This window comes from Megascapheus bottae, chromosome 14 (assembly GCF_031878675.1).
Source record: "Megascapheus bottae isolate mThoBot1 chromosome 14, mThoBot2.hap1, whole genome shotgun sequence".
Lineage (NCBI taxonomy): Eukaryota > Metazoa > Chordata > Mammalia > Rodentia > Geomyidae > Megascapheus > Megascapheus bottae.
The window spans coordinates 42,003,300-42,025,500 of NC_143522.1; the positions used below are offsets into that span (position 1 = coordinate 42,003,300).

General features: G+C 36.4%; 1 protein-coding gene across 1 annotated transcript in view; it reads right to left on the minus strand.

Annotated features, from left to right (window-relative positions):
• The window catches only part of Sos2 (SOS Ras/Rho guanine nucleotide exchange factor 2), a 66,476-nt gene that overhangs the window by 10,554 nt on the left and 33,721 nt on the right, over positions 1 to 22,201 (minus strand). Inside the window, exons 13-18 of the mRNA XM_090345057.1 lie at positions 17,257 to 17,360; positions 12,862 to 13,084; positions 10,945 to 11,064; positions 10,639 to 10,801; positions 5,295 to 5,412; positions 2,829 to 3,001 (exon numbers count right to left, since the gene is read on the minus strand). Of these exons, the coding sequence (XP_090201183.1) occupies positions 2,829 to 3,001; positions 5,295 to 5,412; positions 10,639 to 10,801; positions 10,945 to 11,064; positions 12,862 to 13,084; positions 17,257 to 17,360 (901 nt within the window). The remainder of the gene's footprint in view (positions 1 to 2,828; positions 3,002 to 5,294; positions 5,413 to 10,638; positions 10,802 to 10,944; positions 11,065 to 12,861; positions 13,085 to 17,256; positions 17,361 to 22,201) is intronic.

Below are 22,201 nucleotides of genomic sequence, written 5' to 3' on the forward strand. Positions count from 1 at the left end.
CCCCACTCACAAAAGGCTTGAGGTGAAGCCCCAGAATCAGCACACACACAAAAAAATTATATTTATCAAAAATGTATATTTTAGCCAGGTGATGGTGGCTCATGCCTATAATCCTGGCTTTTCAGTAAGCTGAGATCTGAAGATCACAGTTCAAAGTAAATCAGGCAAGAAAGTCCATTGGAATCTTATCTCCAATACACTACTCAGAAAAGGCCAGGAGTGATGCTTTGGGCTCAAGTTTTGGAGCACTAACCTTGAGCACAAAAAGGCTCATAAATAAGATACAGGGGAGAGAGTGTGTGTGTGTGTGTGTGTGTGTGTGTGTGTGTGTGTGTGTGTGTGTGTGTGTGTGTGTGTGTGTGTGTGTGTGTGTGTGTGTGTGTGTGTGTGTGTGTGTGTGTGTGTGTGTGTGTGTGTGTGTGTGTGTGTGTGTGTGTGTGTGTGTGTGTGTGTGTGTGTGTTTAAGTAAAAAGCAGAAAGGAATTAGGAAACTTTTTTTTTTTTTGGCCAGTTTGGGGACTTGAATTTGGTTGGGGCCTGGGCATCTGTTTCTGAGCTTCTTTTGCCCAAGGTAAGCACTCTACCACTTGAACCACAGTGCCACTTCTGACTTTTTCCTGTTTATGTGTAACTGAAGAATAGAACCCAGGGCTTCATGCATGCTAGGTAAGCACTCTTATCAGTGAGCCACATTCACAGTCCCAAGGAAATATCTTTGAAAAAAAGAAAAATCAGCAATCTTACTTGAGACTTCATGCTTACATTTTACTATTAGGATATCTTCTATTTTTTTCACTATGTGTAAATGCATGAAAGGGTTTTACTGAAAAATTGTGATAACATCAGTTATTTTAAATCTTACAGTGTATAATCAATTGAGTTTTTCCACAGTTTACTTATCTCACAAAGTACAAATTCTGACTCTACAGTATTTCATTATACAGATATTCCAAATTTATTTCACTAATCTCCATATACAATGTTATACATATAGATACTTTCTAATTCCTTGCAATAATAGCATTTTAAAACCATTTTAATTGTACAAAGGGGTTGTGGTATGTCATACATAAATATAATGTATTTTGATCAAATAAAATTAAACTTTCCTGTACATTTCTTATTTTAAAAATCTATACACACAAATTACTGGGTTTAGCTTTAATTTTGTTGAGACAAGTTCTTATTGTGTAGCTAAGCTGTACTCCAACTAACAATTCTCTTAGTCTCCACAGTGTTAGGATTATTAATTTTGAAGGGGATTAGAAGCAAATACAAAAGTAGGCACTGGGTTTAACTTTAGCAATAGGATAAATGAACCTACCTTCTCTCTCATACTCCTCTCTCATTCTCCCTCTCCCCCCCCCCCCTCTCTCTCTCTCTCTCTCTCTCTCTCTCTCTCTCTCTCTCTCTCTCTCTCTCTCTCTCTCTCTCTCTCTCTCTCTCTCGACAGTCTTGGGACTTGAACTCAGGGCCTGGGTTTTGTCTCTGAGCCTCTTTGTGCTCAAGGCTAATGTTTAACCACTTGAGCCACAGCACCACATCTGGCTTATCTCCAATAAACTACTGATTGGAGATAAGAGTCTCTCAGGGTCTTCTGCCCAGGCTGGCTTTGAACCACAATCCTCAGATCTCAGCCTTCTGAGTAGCTAGGATTACAAGGCATGAGACACCAGTATTTCAGGCATTCTGTCAATTTTAAGAAAATTGTACTAAAGATTTCCCTAACAAATATTTTTCTTTTTTTTTTTCCAGTCTTAGGGTTTGAACTCAGGGCCTGAGCACTGTCTTTGGGCTGTCCTCAAGGCTAGAGCTCTACCACTTAAGTCACAGCACCACTTCTGGCTTTTTTCTATGTATGTGGTACCAAGGAATTGAACTTGGGTCTTTGTGCATGCTAGGCAAGCACTCTAACACTAGGCCAAACTCCTGGCCCCCAAATATTTTTCTTATACTCAAATGAGCTAAGTTAAATTTTATGGACCAGTAATAATGTTTAGAAAGTTGTAACAGCTCTATTCTTAATTTTTTCCATCTTTTGCTCTATTTTTCAATACTGTTTAAACTGATAGAAAAGTGAATAGATATTTTGTCTACATTTTAAATTGCAAAATGCTTTACAAATGATAAGAAGTTTAACTAGATCACCAACATCCACTAGCAGATATATTTACATTCAGACATGAATGCTGAAAGTGTTCTTTCATGTATACCCAATTACAATGTAACATTACTTCTATAGGAAATATGCTTATAACTGGTTTAGTCTCAATGGCAAAGGAATAGGATGAAATAGGTGATCACTTGTAGCTTACTATCTTTTTTTTTTCAAAAATGTATTTTACATTTTTATAAATAAGAGTCTCACAAACTTCCCTGAATGCTTGGCTTCTAACCACAATCCTCAGATCTACTAAGTAGTTAGGATTACAGGCATGAGCCACCAGTGCCCACCTTGTTCATCCATCTAAACCCAGTGATATGAAAATGTTATGCTGGCATATATAATTTCTAAAAAGACTATTACTCAATTACAGTAATGTTTTTTCTTGTTACTGCAAGGACATCAGAAGCCTTCTTCCACTCTCTTTTGTCAATCACTTTTTGGAAGTCTTGCTCAAATCAATTGCACAAAGAAGCAATATTTTCAAGAGAAAGTACTTAATAATTGCAGATTTTGTATATACCTAATATTTAGCACTATTTGACTATTAGCACATTATTTTCAAAGTTAAATAAACAGCATGATGTGTGATTAAGATATTTCTTAAAGATCACACAGGACTTAACAGTTTCTTTTTTAAAGATAAGCAAAGAAAAATAGTTACCCTCATTTCTGGTTCTATCCGTAAACAGTAAGGCTGATTCTGATATTGCTGAATTTCTCCCGTAATTTCAGCTACTTTCCTCCTCTTACTGAAATTGATTAAATCTTTCCCTTTCTTTTTTAGAAAATCATTATTTCCCTCTTCCGTCTTCAGAATATTTGTTAAATATATTCCTAGTGGAAAGGTATTTAAAGAAAAGTTATATTTAAATTGGTTATTGAATTCATCATTAAGGAAAACAACTGATCTAGTGAAGTTGAAAAACACTGCAGAACTCAGCGATCGTCTCCTATGTTACTAAAGCAAGACTTGGATAGACTTTGACTATTTATTTACATAGAACTTTCTAACAACTGAATTAGTAAAAGCTATAAGTCTACTAAATTAAAGGCTGCTAGTCTAAGAAATGGAAGATGGAGCGTTCTTAAATCCTGAGTGTCAAAATCTTATTCAACCAAATATTTCAATGTTTGATGACAAATATTCAGTGTCTTCAAGTAAATAGCAGTAAGTAATTTTGTTAGAATACAGACAGAAAATATTGCTCAGGGCCTGTGATTTAATTTTAAAAATTCATACATTCATTTCCCCATCTTTTCTTCTTTTTTTTTTCTCCTTCTCTCTCTACCTTTCCCAATTTCCCATCCTCTCTCTCCTCCTTGCCTCTCTCCCCATCGTCTCTCACATCTCCATCTCTGTCTCTCTTGGTAGGATCTCACTATATAACCTAGGTTGACCTGGAACTTCCTATGTAGCCTAGAGTGCTCTGAACTCAGATCCTTCTACCTCAGTCTTCCAAGTATTGGGATCACGGAGATACAACCATATCATAGAAATATAAAATTATTTATCTATATACAGTAAAAAGGCATTTAATCTTTTTTCTTGCATAATTACACTGAGTTACATAAATATCAGATCTCAACTCAGAACAATTTTGTCTCAGAGTATATTTGGAACTATCTGGAGATATTTGCAGGATCACAACTAGAGATTTCTGAGTTTTACTGAATGAGCTACAAGTAGGCTACCATGCATGTGACAGCCCCTCACAATAATTATTTTGTTCAAATAATGCTGAAGATGATAAACTTTGATATAATAGATCATTCAATTTCAGTAGTACACATGCCTCATGGTTTTAAGTAAACAAAGGAATAATTATACATACAATAGTGACAATTGTAAGATTAATGGAGGATCTGAGGTTTAAAGTTTAATTAAATGATAGGAGTGTATAAGGCCATGTGCTCAATCCTCTGCACCAAGAAAAAAATACTGAAAAATGGTTGCACTTGTTGTAAATGAAGTAAAGTGTATTACTCAAGTATTTCTGGTGATGCTAACATAAATAAGTTTACATATATATATATATTCATGCTCATCATAGTGTAGCAAATACAGTTATATATAGGACAGAATACTTGAAAACAACTATGCTACTGCTTTATTACATCTATCATATGACACTTTTGTCATTATTTTAGAGTACATGTATACCTAAAAAGAAAAAGTTCATGGTAAAACAGTATATGCTAGGTTAGGCTAACAAAAGACTCATTTGACCTGGTGTTTATTGTATCTCCAGGCCACACAGAAGTCTGGATATAATAATGTGAGCCTGGAGTCCTGTCTACGTAGAAGCCTAAGACAAAAATATTGGTTAAGTCCAGGAGTTTGACATCAGCCTAGGCAATATAAGATCCTGTTTTAAACAAAACAAACTTTTGTTTGTCATATCAAATTAATTGACCATCTAGGTTTATTAAGTACATCTGTTTGTTTGTACAACAAAACTGCCTAATGCAGTTCTGAGGCATGCATGTTTGTCATTAAATGAAGCATAATTGTATTTATACAAAAGTTCAGATGAATATGGTGGTACATGCCTATGATCCCAGCTACTCTGAAAAGGAGATAGGGGGATCACAAGTTTAAGGCCAGCCCAGGCAAAAATTAGAGACCTTATCTCAAAATCAAAACAAAAAAAAGTGCCCTTTATAAAGTATCTAACACACGTTTTAATTCTTAGTTTAAAAATTGCTTTATGGCCTTTAATAAATGAAAGCCACTATAAAACCTTTAGCAAGTTAAAATATTATAGATGATTGAGACGGAAGGAAGGAAAGAAGGAAGGGAGGAAGGAAGGAAGGGAGGAAGGAAAGAAGGAAGGAAGGAAGGAAGGAAGGAAGGAAGGAAGGAAGGAAGGAAGGAAGGAAAGAAATAATTTACCAGTTCATGAGGGCCTTTGCTATGTTATACTCTGTATAACATACAAAATACTTCAAATTCTTTTAACTCTATGAGGCAATTATAATCTTCATTTTATAGATAAGGAAATTGTAAGTTTAAGTTTTATCAACATAACTAATAAATATAGACAGATATACAATCTGCCCCTAAAAACTGACAACTTTGGTCAAAAAAAAGACTCTCAAAATAGTATATACATATTCAGTAACTTACCAAAAAAAGGCACGCAAGGTGGATTGATTGATTTAAGCTTTACTAGGTATTTTTTAAAGTGATCCTGGCTTAATTCCACAGCTTCATCCAAAATTCTCCGCTTTCTTTCCTGCAATGCCTTAAAAATGTAGAAAAGTTATTTATAGCAAAAATAACAGCATATTACAATCCAGAAAATAAGAGAACTCACAAGAAAATAGCAAAAATGTTTCAAGACTTTCTATAAGAGGAATACAAAGGATCAATAAACATATGAAAATAGGAGAAATATAAGGGAAAAAAAATCAGGAAAATATAAGACAAAATCGTGACTGTCTTGACAATATCAAGTGTTGTTAATAAAGTGAAATAATCATATTTCATGCATTTATGATATGATTATAAAGTGGTATAACTATCTGGAAAAAGTTGTTATTGTCCGGGAAATGTCAAGACATTCATATCCTATTATAGCACAGTTCTTCCCCAAATCCTACTTAAAATAATATGTGTGTTCATACCAGAATATATATATAAATCACATTCAAAGCAGTACTTTTTTTTTTTTTTTGCCAGTCTTGGGCTTAAGCTCAGGGCCTTGGTACTGTCCTTGGGCTTTCTCAAGGCTAGAGCTCTACCATTTTAGCCTCAGCACCACTTCCAGCTTTTTTCTATGTATGTGGTACAGAGGGATGGAACCCGGGTCTCCGTGCATGTTACGCAAGCACTCTATCACTAGGGCAAACTCCTGGCCCCCATAGCAATACTTTTGATAATGGCTTCAAACTAGAAATAACCCAAAACTAGTGAACAAGTTAATTAATTCTGATAAATTTATTTCTATGATGATAAAATCATAAAAAATTGTAATAAATAACTCCTAGGGATATGTTGAGTAAAACACACTGAACTATATTCACATGAAATTAAGAAACATTATAAGTTATGGATACAAATAATAAAACTATAGAAAAAGAGAACTAAGGCATAAAATTCATAATATATGGTTCTGAAGAGGCAAAGGAAGGAGCTGGAATTGGAGGGGCTCTTGAACTAGATGCCAAATATAGATTTTGTTTTTATTCTCTATACTTTATATATAATTCTACAAATACAATTTTTTGTGTGTGTGGGGGGGGTCATGAGGCTTGAACTGGGTTGGGTGTTGTCCCTGAGCTCTTCAGTTCAAGGCTACGGTCCTACCCTTGGTCCTACCCTTGAGCCAAGGTTAACTGGAGTTAAGAATCTCAGGTCCTTTTGTGCCTCAGCTGGCTTTCAACCTTGATCCTCAGATCTCAGCCTCCTGAGTAGCTAGGATTACAGGTGTGAGCCACCACACCCGGCCCAAATGCCGATTTTTAAACTAATGATTAACCTCTACATATTTCAGATTTTTTTTTTTTGCCAGTCTTGGGGCTTGTACTCAGGGCCTGGACACTGTCTGTGGACATATTTTGCTCAAGGCTATCACTCTGCCACTTGAGCCACAGCCCTACTTCCTGTTTTTTCAATGTATGTGGTTCTGGGGAATCGAACCCAGGGCTTTTCATGCGTGCTAGGCAGGCACATTACCACTAGGCCATGCTCCCAGCCATATTTCAGATGTTTTTAAATTAAAGAATTTATTAACATTGATTTTTACATCATATTTCAAATGACGTGTTTAACAAACAGGTATTCAAGAAGTTATTTCAGATTTTTTTAGAATCAAAATTGAAATCAGGGGCCGGGAGTCTGTCTTAGAGGTAGAGTGCTTGCTTCACATGCACGAAGACCCGGGTTCGATTCCTCGGTATCACATACATAGAAAAAAAAAACAAAACAGAAATGGTGCTGAGGTTCAAGTAGTAGAGCTCTAGCCTTGAGAAAGTCCAAGGACAGGGCTCAGGCCCTGAGCTCAAGCCCAGGACTTGTTTAAAAAAAAAAAAAAGAAAGAAATTGAAATCATTAATCTCAAAAGACTGCTTCAAATGCTGGAAGTGGTGGCTCACACCTGTAACCCTAGCTACTCAGGAGGCTGAGATCTGAGGATCAAGGTTCAAAGCCAGCCCAGGCACTAAAGAACCTGAGACTCCTATCTCCAATCAATCACTAGAAAAGGAGAAATGGGGCTGTGGCTCAAGGGTATGGCAGTAGCGTTGAGCTGAAGAGCTCAGGGAAAACACCCAGACCCAGGGGTAGAGCAGTAGCTTTGAGCTAAAGAGCTCAGGGACAGCGCCCAGGCCCAGAGTTCAAGCCCCATGACCTACAAAAAATAAATAAATAAATAGAAAATAAAAACTGCACCCAATATCCTTAATAAAGTTAGTGATTTAATAAAATGCAAATACATGAATAGAAAAAACCATCCATCAGAGTAGTTCAGAGGCTTGTATATTTTTTCCACACTCTTTTTAATACTTACACAACCCCACTTCAAGAAATTTAGGATCAGTTCTGTTTCGTTACACTAAAATGGAATAATATTGTAGTCATTCTGAAGCCTTATGGGTTTTTTTTATTGTTGTTGTTTTCTTGTTTTTTTATTTGTCTGTCAGTCATGGGGCTTGAACTTGGCCTGAGCACTGTCCCTGAACTTTTGAGCTCTACCATTTGAGCCACAGCTCCACTGACAGTTTTCTGGTGGTTAATTGAAGATCAGTTTTCTGGTGGTTAATTGAAGATAAAGAGTGTCACGGACTGACTTCCATGCTCAGACTGGGTTTGAACCATGATCCTCAGATCTCAGCCTCCTGAGTAGCTAGGATTACAGGTGTGAGCTACCAGGTGGCCTGGCAAGCCTTATATTTTTTCCCATAAATACCACAAATATTCTCTGCAGGGAAAACACAATGATCCCATTCATTTCTTATCTACAGTTGAACAATTATCTATATTACACATATAAGATAATGTTTTATTTATTCACCTGTCAATGAATATATGGATAATGAATATATACATATATACACACATACATATACATATACATATTCAGATTGTTTCTAGCATTCTGCCATTACAAGTAGTGCTGCAATCACTTTATCTCTGTAAAGTTATATACTTTAGGGCTTATTTTCTTAAGATTTTATTTCTTAGTCACGTATGTTGACTTGCCTATGCTCTTATTTCCAGCCACTTGAAAGGGAAAGATAAGCAGAAGTTTGAGGCCAGCATGGGCAAAAGGGTTAATGAGATCCCACTTCAATCAGTAACCTGGGTATAGTAGTTAATATCCATCCATGATTCCAACTATGCAGAGTCAGTGGATAGTATGATCACTGCCGGAGTCTGACTTCAGATAAAAATATAAAGCTCTAACTGAAAAATAAGTAAAGAAAATAAAGCTAGGGGCATAGGTCAAGTGATAGAACACGTGATTGCTTAGCAAGGGTTAGAGAAGCCCTGAATTCAAATCTCAGTTCTACCTCTCACAAAAAAACTTCATTTCTTGGGCCAGGAATTTGTCTTAGTGGTAGACTTCTTGCCTAGCATGCATGAAGACCTTGGTTCAATTCCTTGGTACCACATACATAGAAAAAAAAGGCAGAAATGGGGCTGTGGCTCAGTGGCAGAGCTTTAGCCTTGAGACAGTCCAAGGACAGTGCTCAGTTCCTGAAATCAAGCCTCAGGACTGGCAAAACAAAAAACAAAAACAAAAGAACAGTCAGGCTCAGTGACTCAGACCTGTAATCCTAGTTACCAAGGAGGTTGAGAACTAAGGATCTCAGTTCAAAACCAGCCTGGGCTGGCTCTTATCTGCAATTAACCACCAGAAAACTGGAAGTGGAGGAAGTGGCGCTGTGGCTCAAGGGGTAGGGCGGTAGACTTAAGCTGAAGAGCTCAGGGACAAAGCCCAAGCCCAGAGTTCAAGTATCACAACCGAAAACACTTCATTTCTGGATTCAAGAACATTTTATAAAGCTTTTAAAAAAAAACAAATTTAGCATGTCCATTTAGGTATGCAATGCATCTTCATCACCCTTTCTGTCATTCTCCTTCCTTCCTGCAAAGGTCTTAAAATGTACAAATATTGTAAGCCCAAAAGACTCTGACCTCTAGTAGCTTATTTTAGGGAAATAATCAAAGATTCACAAAGATTTGTTGCTCCCTTACCCCCCACCTACTCCCACAAACTTAGAAATAATCATCTGAAAGCAGAATGATGGAATAAATTATAGTTTATTTACAAGACAGAACTTATGTAGCCATTTTTTTTTTAGCCAGTCCTGGTCTTGAACTCAAGTCTTGCATTATGTCCTTAAGCTTCTTTTGCTCAAAGCTAGTGCTCTACTACTTGAGCCACATAGCACTACTTCTAGCATTTTCTGTGTATGTGGTTCTAAGGAATTGGACCCATGGCTATGTGCATGCTAGGCAAGCAATCTACCAGTAGGCCACACTCGCAGCCCTGTGTAGTCATTCTTAAACTCTGTTTGTTAAGATAAGTTAATAAAATAGAAACAGGTTTTTGAAAAAAGATGAACAGCATAAAAATCTGTGAGACAAGCCAGGTTCCAATGACTAAAATAATCCTACTCAGGAAGCTGAGATCTGAGGATTGAGGTTCAGAGCCAATCTGGGCAGGAAAGTCTATGAGACTCTTGTTTCCATTGAGCCAGCAAAAAGCCAGAAGTGAAGTTTGGCCTAGTGGTAGAGTGCTTGCCTAGCATGCACAAAGACCGGGGTTCGATTCCTTGGAACCACATACATAGAAAAAGCTAGATGTGACGCTGTGGCTCAGTGGTAGAGCACTAGCCTTGTGGAAAGCCCAAGAACAGTGCTCAGGCCCTGAGTTCAAGTCCAAAGACTTGAAAGAAAAAGGAAAACATAAGCCAGAAGTGAAAGCAAGACTTGAGTGATAAAGTGCCAACTGTGGGTAAAAAAGCTGAGTGATAGTGAAAAGGCCTGAGTTCAAATCTAGTTGAGAAAAAGAAAGAATTGTTAAATCTCAATTTTTAAATTAAAATGTGCAGTATTTTTCTATACTCCTGAATTTTCTGGTACAAACATCAAAACACATCATTTTAGAATTTAAGATAAAATAATTACTTAAATTTAAGTTTGAGAAAAGTTCTCTCCATTTTGTTCTCTTAACTGTATAGAAAGCACATTAGAAGTTATTTATCATTTATACAAGACTATCAGTATGTCAAGAAAAAAAAATCTACTTGTAATTTTCATATTTAGGTTAGGTATATTAAATAGAGGTATGAGTCTCATTTTCTTTAATACATCCTAAGCTTAGTACGCATGAATTTATCTTGTACATAAGAGGAAAAGATGGACTTATGAAAAGTTTACTTTTTACTGATAGATAAAATTAATCTCTTTCATTAATTTTATCTTCCCCCAAAAGAATGAAATATTTATACCTAAAACTTACCTCAAATGTATGGTCTAATCTGTATACTGACACTGAATTTACCGCACTGACTATCTCCAATACACCATTGAAATTGTTCAAATCTTGAAAAACTTGCAGAATTTCTATAATTCTACTTAGTATTGCCACCCGTTCTTCAAAATTTTCTGCTTCCACAATGCATCTAATAACAACAAAATATTCATGCTTAGAAAATTTTTCTCATCTCATGTAGAAAATTAAAAAAAAAAACTCTATAGCTAGAACTTTAATATGACTCAATGTTATCATTATTAAGATTCAGTAAAAGAGTAAATAAAAACTTACTTTTCAAACCACAGTGTGAGATTTGTTGTATGACGAATCATTTTTAATAAATTTGGGGAATTTATTTCTTTATCTTCTTTGGTCCACACACTCCCAACAAGTTCAGAAGGTTGAACTTTCCTATGGAAATCAAAAATCAATACAACTAAAGATCTCCTAAATTTATTTTCCTAAAATACAGATTATAAAGACAGAGAAACAATAAACATCAAATTCTGATTTGTGTAACTTTTTTTTTTTTCTTGGTCGGTCGTGGGGCTTGAACTCTGGGCCTGGGCACTGTCCCTGAGCTCTTCAGCTCAAGGCTATGGCCCTACCCCTTGAGCCACGCCCCACTTCTAGTTTTCTAGTGGTTAATTGGAGATAAGAGTCTCATGGACTTTAGAGCCAGGGCTGGGTTTGAACTTCGATTCTCAAATCTAAGCCTTCTGAGTAGCTAGGATTATAGGAGCGAGCTCCATGGCTCATGCTTGTAATCCTAGGTACTCAAGAGGCTGAGATGTGAGGACTGCGGTTCAAATCCAGCCCAGGCACGAAAGTCTGTGACTCTTATCTCCAACTAACTACCAGAAAACCAGAAGCGGTGCTGTATCTCAAGTAGGAGAGTACTAGTCTTGAGCTGAAGAGTTTAGGGGCAGCACCCAGACACAGAGTTCAAGCCCCACAGATTCCCCCCCCCCCAAAAAAAGTGAGATTTGGAAGAATTATAAGAAAAATTTGTTTTATCTGTAATTTTTTGTAGTCATAGGTACTCATTGTTTTCTATACTTTTTGGAATGTTTAGAACAGCCAATTTTTAAAAAAAGACAGGATTATTTAACTTTAAAACTGCCTACAGTCATGGCTGAATAGCCTGTTTTAAATCAGTAGTACAAACTTGTACTTGACTAACAGTTTTTAGAATGTTTTCTTAAGAAGATATTCCTTATTTACTTTTAAGATAGTAGTAATGTTTTATGTATTTTTACCCTTCTATAACACACATTACTTAAAAAAGGTATTTCTATCTCCTGAAGTTAGGTCCTTACGTATCTGAAGTGTTTTGTTTATTTCGAATGTCCACTCATGTAACAGTCACTCTATTTAAAAAAAAAAACAAAAAAACAACAAAAAACAAAAGAGTTGGCTCACTAAATTTGCTGTTTCCTCAAATAACAAACTCTTTCAATCCTACCTGTCACAAACCTCACAAAACATCCATCTAGGCACTAGTGGTTCACACCTGTAATCCTAGCTACTCACAAGGCTGAAATCTGAGGATCTTAATTTGAAGCCTGTCCAGGAAGAAAAATCCACATCTGTCTGTCTGTCTGTCTGTCTGTCTGTCTCTCTCTCTCTCTGAGATAAGAGCCTAGCATCCATAGTGAATGGCTTATCTGAATAATTTCAAACCAAGGCAACCTGAGAAAGTACTGACTTGGAAGTAGTTGCTATTCTACTAGAGTAATCTCCCTGCCATTCCTCCTGTGAAGGTTTTCTTGTCCCTAATGCAGGCCTAAATAACAGTATGATAGAAGACATTCATCTACAGGACAGAATAGTGTTTAAAACTATGCTGAGCTCTAGGCCAGTATAGGCTATATGGCAAGACTCTGTCTCAGAAATAAAAAAGAAAAGCCTGGAGTATAACCTAGTGGCAGTGTGCTCTCCTAGCATGCACAAAGCCCTGGGTTTAAGTCCTTGGTACCACATACACAGAAAAAGCCAGAAGTGGCTGGTGCTGTGGCTCAGGTGGCAGAGTGCTAGCCTTGAGCAAAAAGGGTCCACGGACAGTGCCCAGGTCCTGAGTTCAAGCCCCAAGACTGGCAAAAATACATACATACATACATACATACACACAATAAAAACACCTAGCTCAAGAGAATAGACCAAGTATTTTTCAACTCATGATTAGTAAAATGTTTTAAAAATAATTACCTATAGAGATCAGATTCTAAAAGTGTTAGTTGGCGTGCAATTTCTATTGGATGAAGTGTCATAAGCTCAAATAATTCAAATTGTCCTGGTCTATTGATATGCCATTCAATTGGTGGGGGTGGACTTTCAAAGGTAATATTATGGCTTATTCCATTTGCCTGAGCTTGCTTCTTTCTCTTGATGATCTTGGCAATTGACTCTACCCATTTCTTCATAGCTTTTCCTGGGGAAAAGATATATAAACAGAAAAGTATTTTACCTGACAGACATATAATATGTATAATCATACAATCTGTAACTTTCACATAGCTTCAATAATTATCAACTCATAACCCAATTTTTGTTTTATATAATCCTACTTATAACTTCAGTATGCTATTCTTAAAACCAATCTAAGGCTGGGAGTTTGGCCTCATAGTAGAGTGCTTGCCTAACATGCATGAAGACCTGGGTTCAACTCCTCAGTACCACATACATAAAAAAGCCAGAAGTGGTGCTGTGGCTTCGGTGGCAGAGCTGCTAGCCTTGAGGAAAGCAAAAGGACAGTGCTTAGGCACTGAGGTCAAGCCCCAGGAATGGAAAAAAAAAATTTAAGACACTGTATCATTTCACTTATATTGAAGTATTTGTCTCTAACTCTCTAAAATAATTAACATAACATATAAAAACTGATGTCTTAGTATTTTCAAATATTTTGCTACCATTAAAATGTATCTATTGTATAAATATTTTCATATAGTTGGGTTTGTTTCAAAAGGACATAAACATGACTCATATTCTGTATTAGTATATCTTAAATCTTTAATCTGGGGCTAGGATTTTGGCCTAGTGGTAGAGTGCTTGCCTAGCATGCACCAAGACCTGAGTTTGATTCCTTGAGACCACATATATAGAAAAAAAGCTGAAAGTGGTGCTGAGGCTCAAGTGGTAGAGCTCTAGCCTTGAGAAAGTCCAAGGACAATGCTCAGGCCCTGAGCTCAAGCCCAGGACTGATAAAATAAAAAAAAATTTTTTTTAAATCTCCTTTAATTTATAACTCTCCTTTAATTTATAACTCTCCTTATTATCATTCAAAATATGATCAGTTTTTTAATTTTCATTTTTGTTTATTTTTGCAAGGTCTTCCTATATAATCCAGATTGGCCTCAAATTTTCCATTTCATACCTTCACCTCTACCATGCTAGACCAAAATGCTTGTAATCTGGTTGTTTAAAAAAAAAAAAGTGAATTATATTATCCTGCAGTGCTTGTCCCATGGTTTTTCCCAATTCAGATTTGACCAATTCCACTCCTATGGTATAATGTGCCATGCATATCTAGCCTCTGTATTTTCTGAAAACCAAACACATAGAAACTTAGTTTAATTTGGAATTTAAAAAAAAATTTTTTTCTGGTCCGGGGGCTTGAATTCAGGGTCTACACTCTGTCCCTGGTGCTCAAGGATAATGCTCTTCTACTTGAGCCACAGCTCCATTTCCTTTTTTTTCTTTCTTTCTTTCTTTCTTTCTTTCTTTCTTTCTTTCTTTCTTTCCTTCCTTCCTTCCTTCCTTCCTCCCTCCCCCCCTCTCTCTTTCTCTCTTTCTTTCTTTCCCTTAAATCTTATAGACTTTTCTGCCTGGGTTTGCTTCAATCTGCAGTCTTCAGATCTCAGCCTCCTTAGCAGCTAGGATTACAGGCAAGGGCCACCAGTGCCTGGCTAGGATCAACTTTTTTTTTTTTTCCCCAGTCCTGGGGCTTGAACTTAGGACCTGAGCACTGACCTTGGGCTTTCTCAAGGTTAGAGCTCTATCACTTGAGCCACACCACCACTTCCAACTTTTTCTAAGTATGTGGTACCAAGGAATCGAACTCAGGTCTCCATGCATGCTAGGCAAGCACTCTACTACTAGGCCAAACTCCTGGCCTCAAGGATCAATTTGTTTTTTTTTACAAGAAGAGTAGCCAAGAATATTTCTAAAAGGGAGCACACAATATCTGGTTATCTCTCTTTTTGTGATGTTAAGCATTCATTCATTCAAATTTCTAGATCTATTATTTTTTTAGAACTAAGCAACAGTCATGTGAAATCTTAAAGAGTTCTATTAAAAATCAATTTTCCACTGGGTTTGGTGGCTCATGCCTATAATCCTAGCTACTGTCTGTAATCCTAGCTACTCAGGATACTGCGATCTGAAGATCACTGTACAAAGCCAGCCCAGGCACTAAAGAACATGAGACTCATCTCCAATTAATCACAAGAAAACAGGAAGTGGGGCAGTGGCTCAAGGGGTAGGCGGTAGCCTTGAGCTGAAGAGCTCAGGGACTGGGCCGAGGCCCAGAGTTCAAACCCGATGCCCCACAAAAAAAACCAAAAAACAAACAAACAAACAAACAAAAACTAGCCAGTACAGGAAAGTTCATGAGACTCTTATCACCAATTAAATGCCAAAAATCTGGAAGTAGAGCTGTGGCCCATGTGATAAAGATTGCTAGCCTTGAGCAAAACAGCTCAGAAACTGTACCCAGGCCATGAGTTCAAGCCCTAGAACCAACACACACACACACACACACACACACACAACTATCCCTCATGAACTATTTGGTTATCTTAAAGTATAATTTGTGCAGAAAAACTTTAACACATTAACATAACAATTTACTTCGTTTGTTCTAATATGTCTTATTTTACAAACTTATTAGACTACATATAATCTAATGTTTTCATTAAGAATATCATTTAAAAATTAATCTAGCATTACGAGCATTTTTTAAATAAATGCAATAAAAATGTAGCTTAAATATTTCAAAGTTAGAACACAAGAATCACAAACTGTTTTATTTAAAATTCCCCTTAACGAGCAAGTAGGCCATGAATTAAGCTAGGCTTTTTTTTGTTTTTAATCCATGTTTTAAGACTGTTAGATAAAAAAAAACAAATGTGTTTAATTAAGTATACTTAATGACATATACTTAATGACATATACATTTGTTAAAAATTCCTGACCTAGAGTTTCATTTCATTGACCAGGATTCTGAAACTTCAAGTAGAAATTCATGTCTTTTAGGTACAAAAAAAATATTTCAGTGGAAAATCTTGGAAAAAAAATCATATTAAGTGAAGTAAGCCAGACCCAAAGAAACATAAGACTCCATGGTTTCTCTCATTTGTAATAATTAGTTTATGTCTAAGATAGTTCTAACAGAGGATCACAATAGTCAACAGGTATGTACATATGACCATATAGGATGATGCTAAGCATAAAATGAACTCCAAGATATGGAAACAAGAGGTTTTTCTTTGTGGTTGTTGTTTTAATATACTATATGAAGTTATTCCTTTTTTCTTTCATTCCCCCAACCATGGTTTATCCCACTGTCATCATATTTGATTTTGATACCCTGTGTATCAAAATCAATATATATATACATCAATATATATGATATGTGTACATATATCATGTACCTATATATACGTGTACATAGATGATATATATCATATATATCATATATATATATATATATGTTTATCCGAATTGGGGAAGGGAAGGGGAACAACAAAATAGTAGAGACAAAGGACAAAGGGTAAACCAATGCAACATCAGTATTCCCAAGACAGTATCTTACAAATGAACTTTACACTTGGGGTGGGGGTTGCAGCCTGGGGAAGGGAGGGAAAGTGGAAGTAACAATGTTCGCCAAGAAATGTATTCTATCTTACATATGTAACTGTAACTCCTCTGTATATCACCTTGACAATAAAGTATTTTAGCAAAAGTTGTTCATCATTTAAAATTAAAGGAAATGAAAAAAAGAATTATGCATATTTATATTTAGTTGAAGGAAGAGCTTTGTGGTAACAACTTTGTGGTAAGACAAAGTCAGTTTAAAATTTATTAAAGAGAAATGTTGACATCTTTTTTTTTTTGTCAGTCCTGGGCTTAAGCTCAGGGTCTGAGCACTGTTCTTGGACTTTATTTTGCTCAAGGCTAGCACTCTACCACTTGAGCCTCAGAGCCACTTCCGGCTTTTTTTCTATGTATGTGGTACTGAGGAATCAAACCCGGGTCTTCGTGTATGCTATGCAAGCACTCTACCACCAGGCCAAACTTCTAGCCCCAGTGTTGACATCTTTAAAAGAGACATTCTCAAGAATTTAGAGAGGGCAGGGAGGGCAGTGATAATGTTGCCTGGCATGGCCAATGCTCTGGATTCCATCCCTATCACTCTAGAGAAAAGCAAACACACTTGAAAAGATTCTAAGATGACAGATGATTCTAAACATACGTAAGCTTTTCAAGTCTATAACAATTATACAAAATGTTATTTCAGCTTTTTACAAATGAAAATTTAAGTCATAAATCTTTTAAAATACTCATATGCAACATAAGCATCAATCAAACCATTAAATAATGTACCTCTTACACTTGAAATGAAAGATTCTAGTCTTTCAAGCAATTCCAAATCTCTTTCAAAGTCATAAAAATGGTGCTCAACCCAGTGCCGAAACACATTTAAGACCCTGATAAAATGGAAAGAAACATATTTTAGTAAAAGCTAAGTATTCACTTATGCTTCTTTAACTTCACCAATGCTTTGGTGAGTTTTACATACAAAGACCAATATAATACTTAAACAGTCTCTAATCCATATTTAATTACTACCTTAAGTATTCAGTAATATGAAGAAAGCCAGCTTCTAGATTGTTCCTTATTTTAAAACTACATTTCAAAAATATTTTAATTATAAAAATTGATTTTTATCCTTAATTGCCCAGTATGTTAAAGTATTGACAATTCATGCTCTAGAGTGCAAAGCTATTTTTAAGTTCTAAAGCTGAAAGGATGTTAAGAGCAAACTCTATACATATATGTACATGTAGGGAGTTGTTTTTGGTGAGGGGAAGTCAGTAGCACTGGGTTTGAACATAGAATCTTGAACTTCCTAAGCAAGTGCTCTGCCAATACAGTTAACAGCTCCTTTTTGCCTTGGTTATTTTTAGACAGTACCTTACTAATTATGCCTGGGACAGCTTGGACTGCACTCTTCCTATTTGTGCTTTCCAGTGTTGTGAAATGACAGGTATTTCCTACTGCATCCAGCTATTGTGCTTCCCCTCATAGGTTGGGGTGACAGGCACACATCATTGCTTCTAACTACTGGTCAAGATGGAGTCTCACTAATTCTCTGGCAGGGCTTAAATCTTGATCATAATCTCTGCCTCCCAGAGTAGCTAGAATTATGGGCTTGAATTACCTATACCTGGCGTATTTTTGAGACAGGGTCTCACTATTCTCAAATTCATTATGTAGCTAGTCTGGCTTGAATTCATGATCTGACTGCCTCAGCTTCCTTGCTGGGATTATAGCTGTGCACAAATATCCTGACTAAATTTTATCATCAAATTTCTATGAAATATACAAATATGCCTAAAATTTCTTAGTTCACTACCAAATATGAAAAATACTTTTGACAGCTGGTTCTTTTACAGTATCACAAAATGATCATTTACAACCTTACAAGTAGATAAGAAAATTAAACATGTAAATATAACTTTTAACTTACTACTATAAAGCTATATCAGTAGTGTAACTTAGCCACAATAGCATTTTTTCATTATTTCAGCAAGTGATCAAAACCGGGTTAGTTTCTAGTATTCCTTAATAAGCAATAATATTTCTCAAAGGCTACAAAAACACATTTAGCCAAATGCCAATGGCTTACGTCTGTAATCTACTCAGGAGACAGATCTGAGGATCACAGTAAGAAGCCAGCCCAGGAAGGAAAGCTGAAAGACTTATCTCCAATTACCTTCCTAAAAGCAGAAAGTGGAGCTATGAATCAAGTGGTAGAGCACTAGCCTTGAGAAAAAAAAGCTCAAACACAGTGCTAAGCCCTGTGTTCAAGCCCCAGGAACAGCAGAAAAAGAAAAAGAAAAAGAAAGAAAGGTAAGTAGGTAGAAAGGAAGGAAGACACATTAATATCAGTTTTTGTCATGCTACTGGCCTAAAGCAACTTTAAGTTCTTCTATTTTGGTTAGCTCAGTGACTTAGAGAATATATTAAGAGATCAAAAAACTGTTAAGATTTCAGGTTTCACTGAGATTAGTTCAAATAGTTCTTCAGTTTTCTCCAGTATTGATACAATTTTTAAATTATTATATAAAAATTTTAAATGAGCCAGGTGCCAGGAGCTCATGCATGTAATCTGAAGACTGCAGTTCAAAGCCAGACCAGGCGGGAAAGTCTGAGAGACTTTTGTCTCCAATTAACCACAAAAAGCCAGAAGTAAAGCTGTGGCTCAAGTGGTAGAGCACAAGCTTTGAGCACAAAAGCTCAGGGCCAGCAACTAAGTCCTGCTTCAAGATCCAGGACTGACCAAAAAACGAAAAAAAGAAAAGAAAATGAAAATCTTCAGCTCATCAAAGCATTAAACAACAACAATAACAAAAACAAATCTAACAGACATGAAGAAAATATTTGTGAAACATTTTTCTGGTAAAGACTGACCACATTCTAGTCTTACTTCATATACACTACAACTCAGTAATAAAAAAGGCTAAGAACTCAATATCAACAAAAAGACAAGATCCCAATATAATCTTCCCTTCAGGACATCACCTGGACAACATAATTAAGGTTGAGATCTGAGGACTGAGGTTCAAGGCTAGCCCAGGCACTACAAAACCTTGAGACTCTTATCTCCAATTAATCTCTAAAAAAAGGGAAGTGAGGCTTAGCTCTAGGGTAGAGCGGTAGCCTTGAGCTGAAGAGCTCAGGGACAACACCCAAGCCTCATGACCTACCAAAAAAAAAAAATCCTTTATATCATTAGTCATCAAGAAAATACAAATTAACCCTAATATCTACTAAAAGATCCACTACACACCTAACAGTATGATTGTAAGACATGAAAATTGACATCACCAAACAGTAGTGAGGAGATGAAACAGCCAGAACTCTCAAGTATTGATGGTGAAAATGTTTTTTAAAAGTCTTGACAATTTCCTTTAAAACTAATCTTATGGCCTAGCCCACACCTGTAATCCTAGCTACTAAGGAGGCTGAGACTTGAGGACCATGGTACAAAGTCATACAGGGAAGGAAAGTGTATGGGACTCTTACCTATAATTAGCCACCAAAAGCTGCAATTGGAGCTGGGCTCAAGTGGTACAGCACTAGTCTTAAGCACAATACTCAACAGGGACAGCACTCATACCCTGAGTTCAAGTCCCAGGAGTGGCACCAAAAAATAAATCCAAACCTAATCTTATGACCTAGCCATTACATTCTGAGTTTCCACATAGTCTTCAATGGGAAAAATGAATATAGAAACTGTGGTATATTTATACAATGAAACACTACCTAAGTAATAAAAACAGAAAAAAAATAGTAATAATGCAACATGGATGAGTCTCAAAAGGATTTTTGGTTTTTGTTTGTTTGTTTTTGCAAGACTGGGGTTTCAAGTCAGGGCCTAATGCTTTCTATGGAGCTGCTCTACTGCTGAGCCATCTCTTCTAGCCTTCAAAAGCATGTTGAATGAAAGTGGTCTAACAAAAAATAAGACACTATTTTGTGAAATTCTAAAATAGGTAAAACTAGCCTATGTAGGGTAAAATCAGTAGAGTTGGGACAAAATTTGATTAGAAGAGGCATAAAAGATCTTTTTAGAGCATGACAGCATTCTATACCTTGAAGGGGTTATAAAGACGTGTATTTGTCAGCCCAGGCAGGAAAATCCATGAGACTCTTATCTCCAATTAAACAGCAAAAAATAAGCCAGAAGTGAGAGTTGTGGTTCAAAAGGTAAATCACAAACCTTGAGTAAAACTAAGGGACAGGGCTGGGAATGTGACTTAGTGGTAGAGTGCTTGCCTAGCATGCATGAAGCCTTGGATTCATTTCCTCAGTACCAAAAAAAAAAGAGGGGAAAAAGCCAGAAGTGGCACTGTGGCTAGCCTTGAGCCAAAGTAGCTCAGGGATAGTACCTAGGCCCTGAGTTCAAGCCCAGGACTGGCCAACAAACAGAAAAACAAAAACACTAAGGGACAGTGATCAGGCTCTGAGTTCAAGCCCTAGTACGTGGCACACACACACACAAATGCTATTTGTTAAAATTCAAAGTATACTTCAGATGTATATATTTCATTATATATATTTTTTAAGCAAATGAACAATAAATACTGAATTGCTGACATACAAGTTGAAGTATTTTAAGGAGATATGTACAGATAAATGATACATGGCTATGTGGTAAAATGCAATAAAATGTTAACAATAGAGCTGGGTAGTGGGATTTATTGGTATTTCCTGTTAAATTCACTTTTGTTCTACTTAAAAATGTCATAAATAGGCTGGGAGTTTGGCCTAGTGGTAAGAGTGCTTGCCTAGCATACAGGAAGACCCGAATTTGATTCCTCAGAGCCACATACATAGAAAAAAGCCAGAAGTGGCTCAAGTGGGAAAGCTTTAGCCTTGGGAAAAAAGTCCAAGGACAGTGCTCAGGCCCTGAGTTCAAGGCCTAGGACTGGCAAAAAAAAAAAAAAATCTCATAAATATCCAGGACAGGCTAGCTACTCAGAAGGATGAAAACGGAGGATCGAGGTTCAAAAAGCCAGCCCAGGCATGCCAGTCCATGAGACTCTTATCTTCAGTTAACTACCAGGAAACAAGAAGTGGCACTGTGGCTCAAGGGTTAGGGGTGGGAGGGAGCCTTGAGCTGAAGAGCTCAGGGACAATGCCCAGGCCCAGAGTTCAAGTCCCATGACTAACAAAACAAAAACAAAAACTCATGTCACAAAAAATTATATTGAATTTTACTGAAAATCCTTCAATACAGAACAGGTTCAACAACTCGGCTGGCTTGATTATATCAAGATCATTTTCAACTCTACCCCAATCCATGTGGTTAATATCATCTCACTATTACTTTATCTGTTTCTTCTAAGGCCAGTTTCTTTACCTATCTTACCCCAGCCATATCATTTATCTCCCCTCTCTTCCTTCTCTTCTCTCCTTTTCATATCTCTCCTTGAAATACTAGCTAGAGCTTGAACACAGAACCTTAGGCTTGCTCATCAAATACTCTACCATATGAGCCACATTCACAGCCCTACTCTGTACAGTAGGCAAGTTTATAAGAATTTTGTTATGTTTACTTACAACAAATAGGTATCTGAGTATGTAAGCATCTTTACATGTCAGAGACAAATGGTGCAAACATGGAATATTTAAATAATGAAAAATTTTCAGGGTATTTATTTAAAAGTAGCTTCACAAAAAAAGAAACAGATTTAACTAATATAAAGTTAATTATAATATCATGTAACCCTTTTACTAATTACAATTAAAAAAAAGTTAA